The 16,261-nt window shown below is 35.5% G+C and overlaps 1 protein-coding gene across 40 annotated transcripts in view; it reads left to right on the plus strand.

Annotated features, from left to right (window-relative positions):
* The window catches only part of ZMYND11 (zinc finger MYND-type containing 11), a 124,439-nt gene that overhangs the window by 74,022 nt on the left and 34,156 nt on the right, over positions 1-16,261 (plus strand). For 30 of the 40 annotated variants that reach the window (XM_009457835.3, XM_001136274.6, XM_009457834.4 and 27 more), the window contains one exon: positions 5,832-5,991. In XM_009457835.3, coding sequence (XP_009456110.1) covers positions 5,832-5,991 — 160 coding nt within the window. Of the gene's footprint in view, positions 1-5,831; positions 5,992-14,226; positions 14,272-16,261 lie in introns of all 40 variants that reach the window. The other 10 variants (XM_016962520.4, XM_016962516.2, XM_016962519.4 and 7 more) reach the window with 1 other exon arrangement.

Below are 16,261 nucleotides of genomic sequence, written 5' to 3' on the forward strand. Positions count from 1 at the left end.
ATTTCACACATGCTGAACAATTGTGTGGTTTTGTTGTCCATATTTAAATCTGATCTATCTATAATTTATAGATACAATCTAAGGTAGGGCTCCCTCTCCTTTCCTAGGTTAGATAACCAGTTGTCCCAATGTCCTGCATTGATTAATCAGTCTTTCTACCAATAATGTGAAATGCCACTTTTATTGTAATGAAAATTCCGATTTGTTCATCTTTTTTCTTTGCATCAGTAGAATTTCAGAATTTACACAAATTTTGTCATTCTATTTCTTCCTGGAAATTTTATTTTTCTTACTGTTGTTGTAAATTATTGAGTTTTGGTCTTCTTTTCAATCACCTGTCTTTTTGGTTTCTGTATATGAATGCTGTTAGTAAATTAGTTTGTACCCAAAGAATTTATTGAACTATATACTTAATTTAAATTACTTAAAAAAGCATATCAGCTGATTTTCTTGGGTTTTCTAGATACATGATTTGCAAACTCCTTATCAACTTTTATAACTAGTTCAGTTATGTTGGTTATTACCTTTGCAGAGTGTTAAGGAAAAGTGACAACCACAGACATCTTTGAATATTCTTGATTAGGTTACGGAAGTATTTACTCATTCTTGTTTTGTTAGGGGCTAGGTATTGAATTTTCCTAAATGCCTTTCAACGTGTTATCAAAATCTTCATGATAGTTTATTTTTGACCTGTTAATGGAGTAAACTATATTTTTAAATGTCTTCATATTAAATCTTCCTTCAATTCCTAGAATTAGTATATTATTTTGACATTGAATATATTAATATTTATATATTTGTATTTAATATTAGATTATATTCAAATATTTTATGTAGGATTTTTATATCACTATTTCTACAGGTCACTGATTTTCTTTGTCTATGCTATTTTGTGGGGTTTTCTTATCATTACATGCTAGATTCCTTGCTTTCCTATGATTGTGCACTGGAAGAGTTTGAGTCTCATTGGAGTTACCTGGTCATTATAAGTTTGATAGAAGTAACTTACGAATATGTCTGTAGCTGATGTTTTTCTGGGGAAGCTCTTCGCAAACTTCTTCTATTTATTTCTTTGGAAATTGGCCTTTTAAAGGTTCTGTTTTATTCTGTGTTCAGGTTTTGGTTATTTATATTTTCTTATAAAATCATAGTGTTTATATTTTTACACAGAACTGAACACAGTAGTTGCTTCTATTTTAATTTCCTTTTTATATATAGCTGTGTCCCTGTAGCATTTTTTTGTATGTTTGTGCTTTGTGTCTTCACTGTTGATTAGATTAGGTAATGATACCTCTTTTATTTTTCCCTAAGAAGGAGTTCTTGGGCCAGGCATGGTAGCTCATGCCTGTAATCCTAGCACTTTGAGAGGCTGAGGTGGGAGGATGACTTGAGGCTGAGAGTTTGAGACCAGCCAGGGCAACATAGTGAGACCCTGTTTCTACAAAAAATTAAAAAGTTAGTCAGGTGTAGTGGTGTGTGGCTGTAATCCCAGCTTCTCAGGAGGCTGAGGTGGGAGGAGCACTTGAGGATGGGAGGTCAAGCCTGCAGCGAGCCATGATTGTGCTACTGTACTGCAGCCTGGGTGGCAGAGTGAGACCCTGTACAAAAAATAAAAAATAAAAAATAAAGGAGTTCCTGGATTCTACACATTTTCTTTTTTAATAGCATTGCTTTAGCTTTTCATTTAGATCTTTTATAATTTTTAAGTAACTTTTTTTTTTGACTAGGTGGTTGTTTATGAGGGTTTTCTGGTTTTGTTATTAATATCTGGTTTAATTTCACCATGATTAACAATGGCGTGTATCACTTTTGGAATCTCTTCAAGTCATCTTTGTGGTGATTTTGTGGTCAGTTCTTATGTATGTCTTCTGGACCTATTAAAGGTGTATTTTTGGTGTCAGGATAAATCAGTAGACCTGTCCTAAGGTTTTTTTTGTTTGTTTGTTTTTGTTTCAGAATAAATCAACTAGATAAATAATCAACAAAGAAAAATTCAGGCCGGGCGCGGTGGCTCACGCCTGTAATCCCGGCACTTTGGGAGGCCGAGGCGGGCGGATCACCTGAGGTCATGACTTCAAGACTAGCCTGACCAACATGGTGAAACCCCATCTCTACTAAAAATACAAAAATTAGCCAGGCGTGGTGGCCAGCACCTGTAGTCCCAGCTACTTGGGAGGCTGAGTCAGGAGAATCACTTGAACCCAGGAGGCAGAGGTTGCAGTGAGCCGAGATCATGCCACTGTGCTCCAGCCTGGGCAACAGAGTGAGATTCCATCTCAAAAATAATAATAAATCAATAGCTCTGTCTTATTAGTTAGGTCTTCTATAGCCATACTTAGTTTTTTGTCCAGTTGACTTTTTTGTGAACTGAGAGAATTGAATTAAAATCTCATAATTTTATATTTCTGTCAATATTTATTTTATTTCCTATAGTTGTTTGCATTATAACTATGCTCTGTCTTTTTTAAGAATGATTTTTGCCTTGTTTTCCACATCCTATACATTTCCATCTTGACCCCTGCTTCATTTAGGTAGCATTTTTATGATATGCTTTTTCCCATTTGTTTTCAGTCTTTCTGAGTCACTGTTTTTAAATTGTTGAGTTTAGCCCATTTGTATTTACTAAAAAGACAAACATGTCTGGTTTTGGTCTTCTCATACGTACTACACCTTCTGTTTTTATCACTTTGTTTTATCACTACGTAACACATTTTCTTTGAGTTTCTTCAGATAGCTTAGAAATGTTTTATTTTTTATTTTTTTATTTTTATTTTTTATTATTATTATACTTTAAGTTTTAGGGTACATGTGCACAATGTGCAGGTTAGTTTCATATGTATACATGTGCCATGCTGGTGTGCTGCACCCATTAACTCATCATTTAGCATTAGGTATATCTCCTAATGCTATGCCTCCCCACTCCCCCGACCCCACAACAGTCCCCAGAGTGTGATGTTCCCCTTCCTCTGTTCAATTCCCATCTATGTTCAATTCCCATCTATGAGTGAGAACATGCAGTGTTTGGTTTTTTATCCTTGCGATAGTTTACTGAGAATGATGATTTCCAATTTCATCCATGTCCCTACAAAGGACATGTACTCATCATTTTTTATGGCTGCATAGTATTCCATGGTGTATATGTGCCACATTTTCTTAATCCAGTCTGTCACTCATGGACATTTGGGTTGGTTCCAAGTCTTTGCTATTGCGAATAGTGCCTCAGTAAACATACGTGTGCATGTGTCTTTATAGCAGCATGATTTATAGTCCTTTGGGTATATACCCACTACTGGGATGGCTGGGTCAAATGGTATTTCTTGTTCTAGATCCCTGGGGAATCGCCACACTGTCTTCCACAATAGTTGAACTAGTTTACAGTCCCACCAACAGTGTAAAAGTGTTCCTGTTTCTCCACATCCTCTCCAGCACCTGTTGTTTCCTGACTTTTTAATGATTGCCATTCTAACTGGTGTGAGATGGTATCTCATTGTGGTTTTGATTGGCATTTCTCTGATGGCAAGGGATGTGAAGGACCTCTTCAAGGAGAACTACAAACCACTGCTCAATGAAATAAAAGAGGATACAAACAAATGGAAGAACATTCCATGCTCATGGGTAGGAAGAATCAATATCGTGAAAATGGCCATACTGCCCAAGGTAATTTATAGATTCAATGCCATCCCCATCAAGCTACCAATGACTTTCTTCACAGAATTGGAAAAAACTACTTTAAAGTTCATGTGGAACCAAAAAAGAGCCCACATCGCCAAGTCAATCCTAAGCCAAAAGAACAAAGCCAGAGGCATCACGCTACCTGACTTCAAACTATACCACAAGGCTACAGTAACCAAAACAGCATGGTACTGGTACCAAAACAGAGATATAGATCAATGGAACAGTACAGAGCCCTCAGAAATAACGCTGCATGTCTACAACTATCTGATCTTTGAGAAACCTGAGAAAAACAAGCAATGGGGAAAGGATTCCTTATTTAATAAATGGTGCTGGGAAAACTGGCTAGCCATATGTAGAAAGCTGAAACTGGATCCCTTCCTTACACCTTATACAAAAATTAATTCAAGATGGATTAAAGACTTAAACGTTAGACCTAAAACCATAAAAACCCTAGAAGAAAACCTAGGCATTACCATTCAGGACATAGGCATGGGCAAGGACTTCATGTCTAAAACACCAAAAGCAATGGCAACAAAAGCCAAAATTGACAAATGGGATCTAATTAAACTAAAGAGCTTCTGCACAGCAAAAGAAACTACCATCAGAATGAACAGGCAACCTACAAAATGGGAGAAAATTTTCACAACCTACTCATCTGACAAAGGGCTAATATCCAGAATCTACAGTGAACTCAAACAAATTTACAAGAAAAAAACAAATAACCCCAACAAAAAGTGGGCGAAGGACATGAACAGACACTTCTCAAAAGAAGACATTTATGCAGCCAAAAGACGCATGAAAAAATGTTTTTTGTTTTAAGGGTGATGTTTATATATTCGGATAGTGCACTCAGTCCCTGAGATAGTTGTTCATGAATCTGCACTGTGGGCATCGAGGACATTACATTAGCACATTTTCCCCTTCAACATTGCTTGTTCTGTCAGTGCAGTTAACAGAAGGACTAAGACAGAAAGAGAGGTGGGAATTATGATCAGAGAACAGAACGTTAGCCCTGACATTGGCAACGTCTGTAACAATGAGGTGGAGAAGGAAGAAGGTGGGAGCTAGTCCAAACACGCTAGTTTTGTCACCCTTATTTCCTTGAGGACTTATGAGGCATTACTCCCCTGACTTCTAGCATGGAATGTTTCTCTGGAGAAGTCTGAGGCCAGTCTGATTTAGCTCACACTATGTTTTTTATCTGGATATCCAAAGATCTCTTTGAAGTTTAGTAGTTAACTGGAGATACAGGTAGATACATTGACACTGATGTGTGTGTGTGTGTATATATATATGTATATGTATATATATATATATATATAAGAGAGAGAGATCAGTGTTGAGGTTTGTTTGGAGGAGAGTGGAAAATGGCACAAATCCAACTTTATAACATTTATTTCTTTATTAAACAAAAAAGATACAAAGCAAATATGCCGAATATTAACATGAGTTGAATATAGTTGGTGAATACAAGGGAATCTGCAATGTTATTCTCAGTGATCCAGGGTGTGTTGGATATATTTCACTTTTTTGTTTTAAAAAAATACTTTGTAACAGTAAATCAGGGAATGTTTGCGTGCTTCAGTAACTCAAAGTATATTTCACTGAAAATCACGTTTTTGCCTGACTGATCACAACATGCGTCCATGCTTTCCTTATATGTTGACAAGCACTCATGTAATTTCTAAATGTTCTCTGGTGTCATTTCCTAAGTTTTAGGTAAAAGTATTACAAAATATGTTTGTAATTCTAAGGTCCTATGGTTGGAGATTATAAAATTCTAAATGTAGAATCTGTAGAGTAGAAGTTAGTGGTAATTGCTCCCTCCGGAGGCTAAAACTAAAGGGGATGTTTGACTACAGTCTCTTAAGTGATTTATATTTGCTGATTTGGGACTATTTTGAACATATCTTGGTCTAATCATTACAGAAGAGAATTTGAGTTTAAAATAGCATGATAATTGGAAGAGTTGCGTATTGAAGACTTTTCCTTTCTTTTCTGTTTATTGTGTTCGTTCTTTATCTTGTTCTTTATCTCAACAGGACTCTCATAAATACAAGTCATAATGAAAGAAATTACCTCCATTTTCTTATTTTCATTCATTTTTAGTTTTCAGTACTGAAAGATTTTTAAATTTGTTTTTCCTCTGTGTTCAGGTATATGTCTCGAGTCCACGGTATGCACCCTAAAGAGACCACCCGTCAGCTGAGCTTAGCTGTGAAAGATGGTCTTATTGTCGAAACTCTAACAGTGGGCTGCAAAGGTTCAAAAGCTGGTATTGAACAAGAAGGATATTGGTTGCCAGGAGATGAGATTGTAAGTACATTTTATTTGATAAACATAGAGATGTGAACTTTTAGCTTTTAAACATTATTTAGATACAACCTATAGAAAATCATTTTCAGAAGTTTAATATTTCATTTTAACATTTGTATCAACATTAAGGCTGGCTCTACATTGGTAGTATGGATACTTTCCTTACTAATTATTTAGGAGATGACTCACTTTTACAAAGATCCTGCTTCTCTATATATTACCTTGAATCTAAAAAAGAAAGCAAACCAAAGCTCTTTTGATGTACCCACACTTCATGGCATTCCTAAGTGTTTTCGTCGATAAATATTAGCAAAAAATGTTTCCATGCCAGATAATGTTGATGCCATCTAGACAGATAGAAGGGGATGAACCGTCTTCCTAGGGAAACAGTCTCAGTTCACGTAGGATGGTATCACAGGCCAAAGGCAGGCTTCAGTAGGAATTTTGTGGCAGAGTACAAAGGTTCCAAACGTTAAGTTCTCCTGGCCAGTGCCTACGTTGACTAATGACAATTGCAAGTTTTGTGTACTGGAACAGAAATCAAATAGGAAAGACAGAACATTAATTCTCTTTACGTTTTTACCTAGTTCTCACTTTGACTCCTCTTTTAAATGTTGATATTTTAATCTTCTTCTCTTTCCTTTCATTATGTACCTTTAAACTCAGAGGCACATATCGAAGTACATTTTTTTCTTACGTAAAGATTGATTTCATGTGTAATATTTCTATCTTCCTACCTTATTTTGTTTTGCTGTTTCTAATACCTTGATTTAAAATGTGTTAATTTTTACAAGGGAACATCATTTAAGATGATAGGTTTCAAATGTAACAGATGTGGCCAGGTGTGGTGGCTCATGCCTGTAGTCCTAGCACTTTGGAACGCTAAAGCAGGAGGATCACTTGAGCCCAGGAGTTCAACACTAGCCTGGGCAACATAGCCCCCATCTCTACAAAAAAAAATAAAATACACAACCCCATCTCTACAAAAAAAATAAAAAATTAGCTGGGTGTGGTGGCACATGCCTGCAGTACCAGATACCCAGGAGGCTGAGGTAGGAGGATCACTTGAGCCCAGGAGTTTAGGGCTGCAATGAGCTATGGTCATGCCGCTGCTGTACTGTAGCCTGGGCGACAGAGCAAGACCCTGTCTCTTAAAAAGAAAAAAAAAATGTATCTAAAGATATAGATAGACATATCCCTTTCAAAAATCTATCTCTTTCTATAGATTTAGTTTGTGAAAGGGATAGATTTATTAATTGCATACTTTGAGAGTGTTTTATCATAAATTCTCTAAAATCTAAAATTATAAAAATGACATAGAATCTTATCATTGGTTCTTTGTGGAAATATTTTCCAAAAAGTTTGAGTTTATTTTCTTTTCTGGCTCTACAGCAGATGAGCCAGCAAACATACTAACCTGTGAAGCCTGAGAGCAGTAAACTAACTAGCCAGTGCCTGTGGGGAGGTGGTTTATAGCAACAGCTGTGATAAGGTATAAACTTAGAAAAGCTGTTCACTTTTTTAACTTTGTTTTTGTCAATTTAATCTGCACCTTCAAAGCTTCAGGAAAGAACATTCACATTTTCCAGCAACAGAAAACATGGAAGAAAAAATCTTTACGTTCACTGGTGTAATTTCATTTGTGCACTGGAAGTATTCTTGAAAAGTTAAGTGGAAATCTTTATATAAGAAGAATTTTTCTATTGAGTTGCCTTACAGAAAAGTAAAGCTTTGCTGCCAGTGAAGAAACTTAGGGTGCCAAGACATAATAAAAGTAATGTCAAGTGGTATCAATCTATTGCCTCAGGTATTTAAAGGAGGGCCATTAATTGTTGATACCTTATTATATACTCAGAATAATCCAGATAATGTAAAATTTCTAATCTTAAAACACTTAGGAATTTATAGATAGTATAGAAGACTATAGTGATAATATCCAAGATTTGTATAGTAATTAACTAACAGTAAGTGCAACTTAATCTATAGGATTGTGGTTTGTGGATCATGTGTACGTTTTTTCATAAAAGCGATTTTATTTCTCTTTACTGTTTAGATTGGTACTTTCCTATATGCTTTCTTCCTCCGCAAGTTGAAGTTTTTTTGTTTAGTTTAATTCAATAAGTCGTTAATGAGCACATTATATTTTTACCACTATATTAGGTCCTAGTTCTAATTTTTATTTTTATATGTTGTTCTTGCATATATTTATAGAATCATCCTTTTTTCTTCTGTCTAGATGAAATATTATATGTAAACCAAACATATAGTATACAGGTTTAATTCTGATTGGTTCTTTCTTGCAAACATTTTTATTCTAAAATGGCTGTATAATATAAGCACAACTGAATATATCAAAATTGTGCCTGGTGTATAAAATATGTAAATATTTAAAATTCAGAGGTAATGTAGTTTATTAGAAAGAAGTAAGATCTCATATGTCACAAATAAACAGGGGTTTCAGATCCAATTCAAGCCTTTATTTAGTTATGCAACCTTGAGGAAATTTCTTAGCCTCTGATCCTCAGCCCTCAGCTGTCGTATGGGCATATTAATATCTATTTCATTTGATTGTTTGAAAGATTAAATGAGATTATCTACATAAAGTGTCTAACCAGGTACTCAAAGCAAGTTTTTGACCAATGAATAAATATGCTTACAACCAAAAACGCCTGTATATAATATAGTAAAAGCACATTAGTTTCTTACTAATTATACAAGCAAAAATTCTAATCAGGGTCTTTTTACTTTTCAACCTGTATTCTCAAACACAAGACTTGTAAAGAGGTTTTCCATTAGAACACTGGATCTTTATTTAAAGTGTAACTCTAAAATAATGAGACAAATTATATGTGTATTTTGTTACCTTGGCTGGGGTCCCACCTGGCTACTCAGCGACTGTCCATGTGCCACAATTTTCATGCCCTGATAACACTCTAGGAGGAGGACATATAATTGTTTCTCACTAGGCACAGCACATGCATCTCGTACTGACCAGCTTTGTGTACTTTTTTTAATGTATGGCCAGTGCGTGGAGGCCGTTGCATATGGGGGTGCCAGATGTGAACTGTACAATTTAGGAAGCCCCATCCACATCACAGACATTGTATATTTGCCTATTTATTCAAAAGTCACCAGTGCATTTATTCTAATAAATGAACATACAACAACAAGAGTGTCTCATGGAAGGGCCACCTTTTCTAGTTTGCACATGGTGTTCTGTGGGCTAATGATTGTCCTGCATACCAGCATTTGAGTCTGGGGCCCATGCTTTATAGTTTTACCACCTTGTATATAGGATGAATCACTTTGATGTCTCTAAAAACTTGACTTTTTAAACTGAAAGATGTATGTTGTAATTTATCCATCAAGAAAGGAACATGACAAGTAGATGTATATGGCCTTAGGAAGGGAAGGCATAGGATGTTTTTGGTTATCTATTTTTAAACGTTTAAGTCAAAGTTACAAATATTCTTTACTTAGGCAATTCTGTTATTTTTAAAATGGGTGGTAAAGCTCTTTTTTTTCCTTCTGTTATCTCTAAAAATTGCTGTAAACTCAGGTGGGGAAAAGGTGTATTTATCTTGATAAGTCCCACAAGTTATATCTCCTGAGATACTTTGTATCAGCAAAGAGTCTGGACTCTTGTCTTCAATTCCACAATTCTGTTGATAAAGAGAAAGTAGACAAAAGTGCAGTTTTCTCTATGCTGCCTATTACTGATGGAATTTAAAAGTCAGAGTTTGTTGGTGTTACATTTTTATTTCACCTCTGCTACTTTTTTTCAATGCTTATTTTTAAAAATTTGAAGCAATTGAGAAATATGCATATATTGAACAAGATTACTTTTATGAAATCTAGCAATCATGTAACAAAAGCCTAACTATATAATATGTCAGGATATAGTTATAAATAATCCAAGTGGAAGCCTATATATTTTAAGGCCAAGATAGTGACCTCATGGTGCTGAGATTCCTTCTTTTAGACTGCAGTTATTTTAGGCATTTTGGGATGCTGATCTCAGCCACCATTTGCAGCCCTAATGATCACATAAGTGATCATTCATTTGGAGAAACTGTGGTAAAATTAGGTAATAGATAAGCATCTTTGTGGTAATGTTTTAAATACGAACATATGAAATGGTAGAATGAAAAAAGTAATTATTTAAAGTAAGGCCACTCCCAATTTTAAATGGTTTGCTCAAATATTAGTCAAGCAAACAGAAGTATACGTACTGAGGAGCCAGGTGTGATGGCACACACCTGTAGTCACAGCTACTTGGGAGGCTGTGGCAGGAGGATTGCTTGAACCCAGGAGTTTGAGTCTAGCCTGGGCAGCGTAGCAAGACTTGTCTCTTAAGAAAGTAAATGCATAAAAAATTGTGTGTGCCAACTAGTTTCTACACTCTATGGTCATCTCACACTTCCAGATTGGTCTGTCATTACCATTTACTCATAGGGTCCACATAATTCATTTAAAGGTATTTTCATAAGCTTTTAAAATTATATTGGAAAAAGACCGCAAGACCAGGCCACTGAGTGAAATTTTGTGATATCTGGTCATTCAATGTTTTGTTATTTCAAGACTTTTTTCTTTTGATTTTTTAAAAGAAATGCTCTATGTCCTTGTAGGCTCATATGTTGCTTCATCTGCTTGCTCTAGAGCAAGACACGTGGATGGCTGCACTAAACCCTTATTTCTTCACAGTATTTCACCACCTTTATTCTTAAAATGTGAGAAGTGTATTTCTTGGACAGAATTTTACCATTTGCTGGGCTAAGTTACATTTGGTATTTAGTAGCTCTCTGTGATAAATATAAGTTAATACCTTACGAGTTATACTCTTAAGCAATAAGATACTCACTAAAGATGAGAAGGTCTTAACAAAGGCTTTAATGTAATACACTAAGGCAGGTCACCTTAAATGATGGATCATTTGCAGATAAAGCATATCAAATAATGTCGTTTGCAATTGAGGCGGTTAGTGTTAATTTGGTGACTTCCAACTTTATTGACAGCCCTCGGCACAAAGCTAGAATATTATTTGACAGATACTTTTAATCTCACATTTAATAATTTAGTCAAGAGTGTTGAGGATGACTTAAAATATTAAAAAGTGATGTTTGCTGTAAAACTACTTCTCCCTTTACTTACCTGCCAGGTTTGGTCTCACAGCCTCATTTCCTTGTCACAGTTAATGCCAGGACAAAAATAATGTATGAGTTTAGGAACCACGTTGATACTTTTGGTTAAAGTCCTTCTACCGGTATGTTTTGCTGCTTGTGACTCAAGAGCAACTGCACGCATGATCTTATACTACCTTTAAATAGGCCTAGGGGGCATCTTTGTTTGTTTGTTTGTTTTTTTGAGACAGGGTCTCCCTTTGTCACCCAGGCTGGAGTACAGTGGCGAAATCATGGTTCACTACAGCCTTGACCTCCTGGCCTCAAGCAATCCTCCTGCCTCAGCCTCCGAAGTAGCTGGGACTACAGGCATGCACTACCACACCCAGCTAATTTTCTCATTTTTTGTAGAGACAGGGTCTTGCTATGTTGCCTAGGATGGTCTTGAACTCCTGGCTTCAAGTGATCCTCCTGCCTCAGTGACCCAAAGTGCTGGAATTGCAGGCATGAGCCACCATGCCTATATCTTTTTAAATGAAAAGGTAGAATTCTGTGTCTTTTGCTTTTTCTCATTTAAGGCTTTTGACACATATTAAAACAGCATAATTAATGAAAATATATATTTTCTGGCTTCTTAAAGAGATTAACCTATTGGGGATAAACAAGCTTAAATCTTAATTTACAGAGGGGCAAGATAGACACTTCTTTTCTGTCATCATCTGTTCCTCCCACCTCAAAATGCCCAGTCTAAAAAAAGTTTTGGGTTATATTTCTCTTGAAATTTAGCTTAGCTCACATCTTTTAGATAGGAGATAGGAATGGAATTGATGGCTTTATTCTTCAGAACTACCACCGTAGGCAGCCATGGCAAGCAGGGGCGCCCTTGCATTGTTCTTGAGGAAAATATTAAGTGAGGCTAAATTCAAACTGAGCCTGACTCCCCAACCCCCACAACCCTTTTATATATATATGGCATATTACAGTGAGAATTTCTTTTTAAAGTTTTAGGTCTTTGTCTTTTTCTTGATAAAATTATAGTTATAATAGTTGTCATAAATTAATCAATCATATGTTTTAAGTGCCCTTAATGCAAAATTTGATGCCCCTTGGATACTGTTGATATGAAATATACCTTTTGTTAATTTTTAATTTTTATGGATAGGTGTATATGTTTATGGGGTGTGAGATACAACTTACTCTATTTATGTTACTTACCGCAGAACCACATATTTCTTCCAAATGTCCATGCCCTATCTTAGTTACAAAAACACAATCATTTGCCAAGTGAATTATCGGTGATTATTAGAAATCATTTATACTGTGGTTCTGTGTGCATTTAAACTATAATATACTTAGAAATTATTCTTGCTTTGGTAAAATACTTTCCTTCTTATTCAAGAGGATTTTTTGGGTCATGCTGTCTTGTTATACTCTTTTAAGTTTATTATGATTGTGTGTGTATATGTTTGTTTTTTCTTTTTCCTTCTGTCTGAATTCTGTTGCACTGAGCAATGTTGTAATATTTTTATTTTAAATATAAGTAATATTTAAAATTACTGGAAATATGTAACCATCAGATTATTATCTCCTAATGATTAACAGAATTTGCTAATTAAGCTAAACCTAGAATTGTAGACAATAATTTTTACATTGCATCTACATTAAAATGCTATCTCAAACACACATACTTGGTTGTGTAATATTTATCTACTCATTAAGTAGAAAGAGTAAATTAAAAATTGCTTTTGGATTATTGATGAGGGTGGATTATACTTTAGAACACTTGATTCAAACAGTTCTTCCACATATCTCCCTTTTGACTTGACTGAGCAACTCTCTTTCTGTGCTTCGGTTTGGTCTCTAAATCAGAGTTAATATTTCTTGCTTTATCTAGCATATAGAAGCATTGTGGGCTGGGTGCAGTAGCTCACACCTGTAATCCTAGCACTTTGGGCAGATTGCCCAAGCTCAGGAGTTTGAGATCAGCCTGGGTAACATGGCGAAATCCTGTCTCTACTAAAAACACAAAAAATTAGCTGGGTATGGTGGCGCACGCCTGTAATTCCAGCTACTCGGGAAGCTGAGGCGCAAGAATTGCTGGAACCTGGGAGGCGGAGGTTGCAGTGAGCCGAGATTTCGCCGTTGCACTCCAGCCTGGCGAGATTCTGTCTCAAAAAAAAAAAAAAAAAAAATTGTTGTGAAATACAGATGTGATAATGAATTTTAAAATGCCTAGCAAAGAAATGTGCACACATATATAATTATAAGCATGTTCTATCATTTTGTGACTTGGTCAGTTCCTGTTCTGTGCACTGAGTAGATAATAATAAGAACACTTCCTGGGTGCTCACATTGTGCCAGGCACTCCCGTAAGGACTGTCTGCATATTGACTCATGTGATTCATAGAAAAACCGTGTAGACTGGGTACTATCATTTTGTTCATTATATAGGTAGAAAATGACACATAGAGAAGCTAAGCATTCTGCCTGAGATTATACAGCTGCGAATGCCAGGGCCACGATTTGAATCAGTCGAGCTCCAGAGTCTTAACCAAATGCTATGTGAATGACAGAGACTTAGATCAATAGGCTGCTGCTAGAGGTGGATTTTTCTACTAGATTCTGAGGACAGCCTGTATAAATTTCATGTTATGGTGAGGTATTGAGTTGACCACACTCACATTCATCATTTCCGATTTTTAGAGAATCCAGTGTGAACCAGTTTTAAATTAATAAGACATACATTCATGTCTTATGCAAGTTTATAATGGCACTGAATTTATTTATTAGCAAAATATTTTTCTAATATCATTATAGTTTTCACGGTACATTGGGGGGAGATTTTCTCTATGTCCATTTGTAGCTTTTGTGTTTGTTAGTTGAAACGTTTCCTCTACAACTAGTAATGACTCTTATGTTTGCATGCTTCTGTCTTTTCGTTATTGATTAGCACATTGATAGATTACCAGTTAATATCATCTGTAAAATAGTATAAGTCATATAGGAAATAATAAACAGTTTGGCCCTGTGTGAAATCCCTTTAGCCCTGTGTATTGCCTGACATTTAGCAAAGTTAAGTAGCGAGACCAAGATTATTTTGTTTTTATTTTGAAAGGCCTACAGTATGCAGCCTTTCTCCAGGACAGCAGCCCCAAACAAGGTGAACTAATTTTGCACTATGTTATTTTACTATAATTCTGCTTTATTTTTTGTATTGTAGTTTCTCTTTTACCTTAGGCTAGCTTAGTTAACTCTTGCTAGATTTGTTTGTTAAAACCATACTATCTTTACATGGCTTCTAATTTTGAATTTCATGCTAGTAGGTTTGCTATTTAAAAGCTTTCATGTTTTGAATTGGCATTTCACATATGCTGTTACTCAGGCTATCTCTAGAGTAGCTGATGACATCTGGGGGAACCAGTGAAAATGCAAACTTAGGTTCTTTGACATACATGTTTGAGTGCTAGTCAAAAGCATTATGTAAAGGATTTCTATTTACCAAAAGACAAATTGTAGGCAACCTGTCCTATAATCAACATGCCTGTATGATTCATCCCTCAGGAAAATGTTTCCTGGATTCAGAGTCTAGTAACTTTGAACTTGACTTTTGCATGTTTTGCATATTCTGAACAGCTATTGCCATGATTAAAACAATCAACAGCACTGCTTCCCCAGCCCATACTTTCTGTCTGAGAATAGAGTTGGTTATATGCCATTATATAAATGTGTCCAGATGTTTCTCTTTTACTTCATTTGAGTTATACTTTCATTTCTGTAATTGGTTATGAAAAACTAGGTGAAGAATTAAACACCCTATCAAAGATCCATTTTTATCTTCATTTCATGGGTGGATGGGGAAAGGGTAGGGATGCAAAGAGGTAAAGGTAATGTGGAGAGGCCAGAGGTATGCACAGGAATTATACTCTTGCTTCCTTTTGTTAATTAACCTAGTAACTACTATAATATTTTGCCCAGCACATGAAGATGAATTAATGTAAAAAATTCAAGTGATGAATGATGGCAATTTCTTTTTAATATTGAGTCAAATATAAGCCACCAGAATCCCTTAAGATGTTTTTAAAACAGCTATGAGTATGAAGAAAATATCCTGAAATATTTTGTCTTAACTTTGGAAAGAGTACTGTTAATTAAAAGTAGAATAAGATATCTTATTTCCACCAAAACCTAATTTGTCAATGATTTTTAATATAATAATTGATAAACTGAAATAGCTAAAATGCAGCTTACATATGAGCCCATCTCAGATGGATACACCAAGGATGACTGTTTTAGTACAGCCAAGCGCCACACACATATATTGTTGTCTGTGTGATGCCAGTGTGCCCAACTTTGTGGAGTACATCATTTTGTGCCATGTGCAACCAGGGTTTTATGTAAAAATCAGTATTTTAAGATTCCAGCCCAACTGAAATTACCGTACCAAAAGAAGTTTGCAGAGTGTATACATCTGTAGCAAATAACTAAAAATGTTCATTGTCTTTTTATTACTTTGGTCAACACAGACTGCCAATTTCTTAATAAAAAGCAAACCAGAAAGTTTACATTTTTGCAGGATTTACTGCCGCACTCTAGCCATGACTCTGGATGTGGGTTGGAAGACATGAATTTTTGAACATTCATGTACCTCTTCTCTTTTGAAGGACTGGGTAGTCCTTCGTATCTGGCAGTCAGATATGGTCAAGCAGTAACACGTTTGAACCTAGTTTCCAAAGAAGTTGCTGCTTATGGAGTGAGTGCTACATGAAAGCCCATTTATTGGGGGAGTACTGACATCAGAGAAAACAGTAAAGCTGTTCCACCTTGGAAACCGTATAGATAACAATTTATAGAAATAAAATTGATGGTGGAACCCAAATTTGGAATGTCAGGGTCCCTACTGGAAGTGGCCCTGTTTATACTAACTGTGGACTTTACCCTTGTTCATTTGGTTACTATATCTACAAATAAAGTTGAGAATTAACCCATCACTCTTAGCATAAATATATTTTAAGAAAAGCTAAGAGTAATATTTATAAATAATGAATTCTAAATTAAGAGAACTTCTAACACTTGCTTTGTATACTTAAAGGGTATTACCTGTATAAAAAAAAAGGTGTCAAAAATAAGAACATGTTGAAGAATGCCTGTGT

This window comes from Pan troglodytes, chromosome 8 (assembly GCF_028858775.2).
Source record: "Pan troglodytes isolate AG18354 chromosome 8, NHGRI_mPanTro3-v2.0_pri, whole genome shotgun sequence".
Taxonomy (NCBI): Eukaryota; Metazoa; Chordata; class Mammalia; order Primates; family Hominidae; genus Pan; species Pan troglodytes.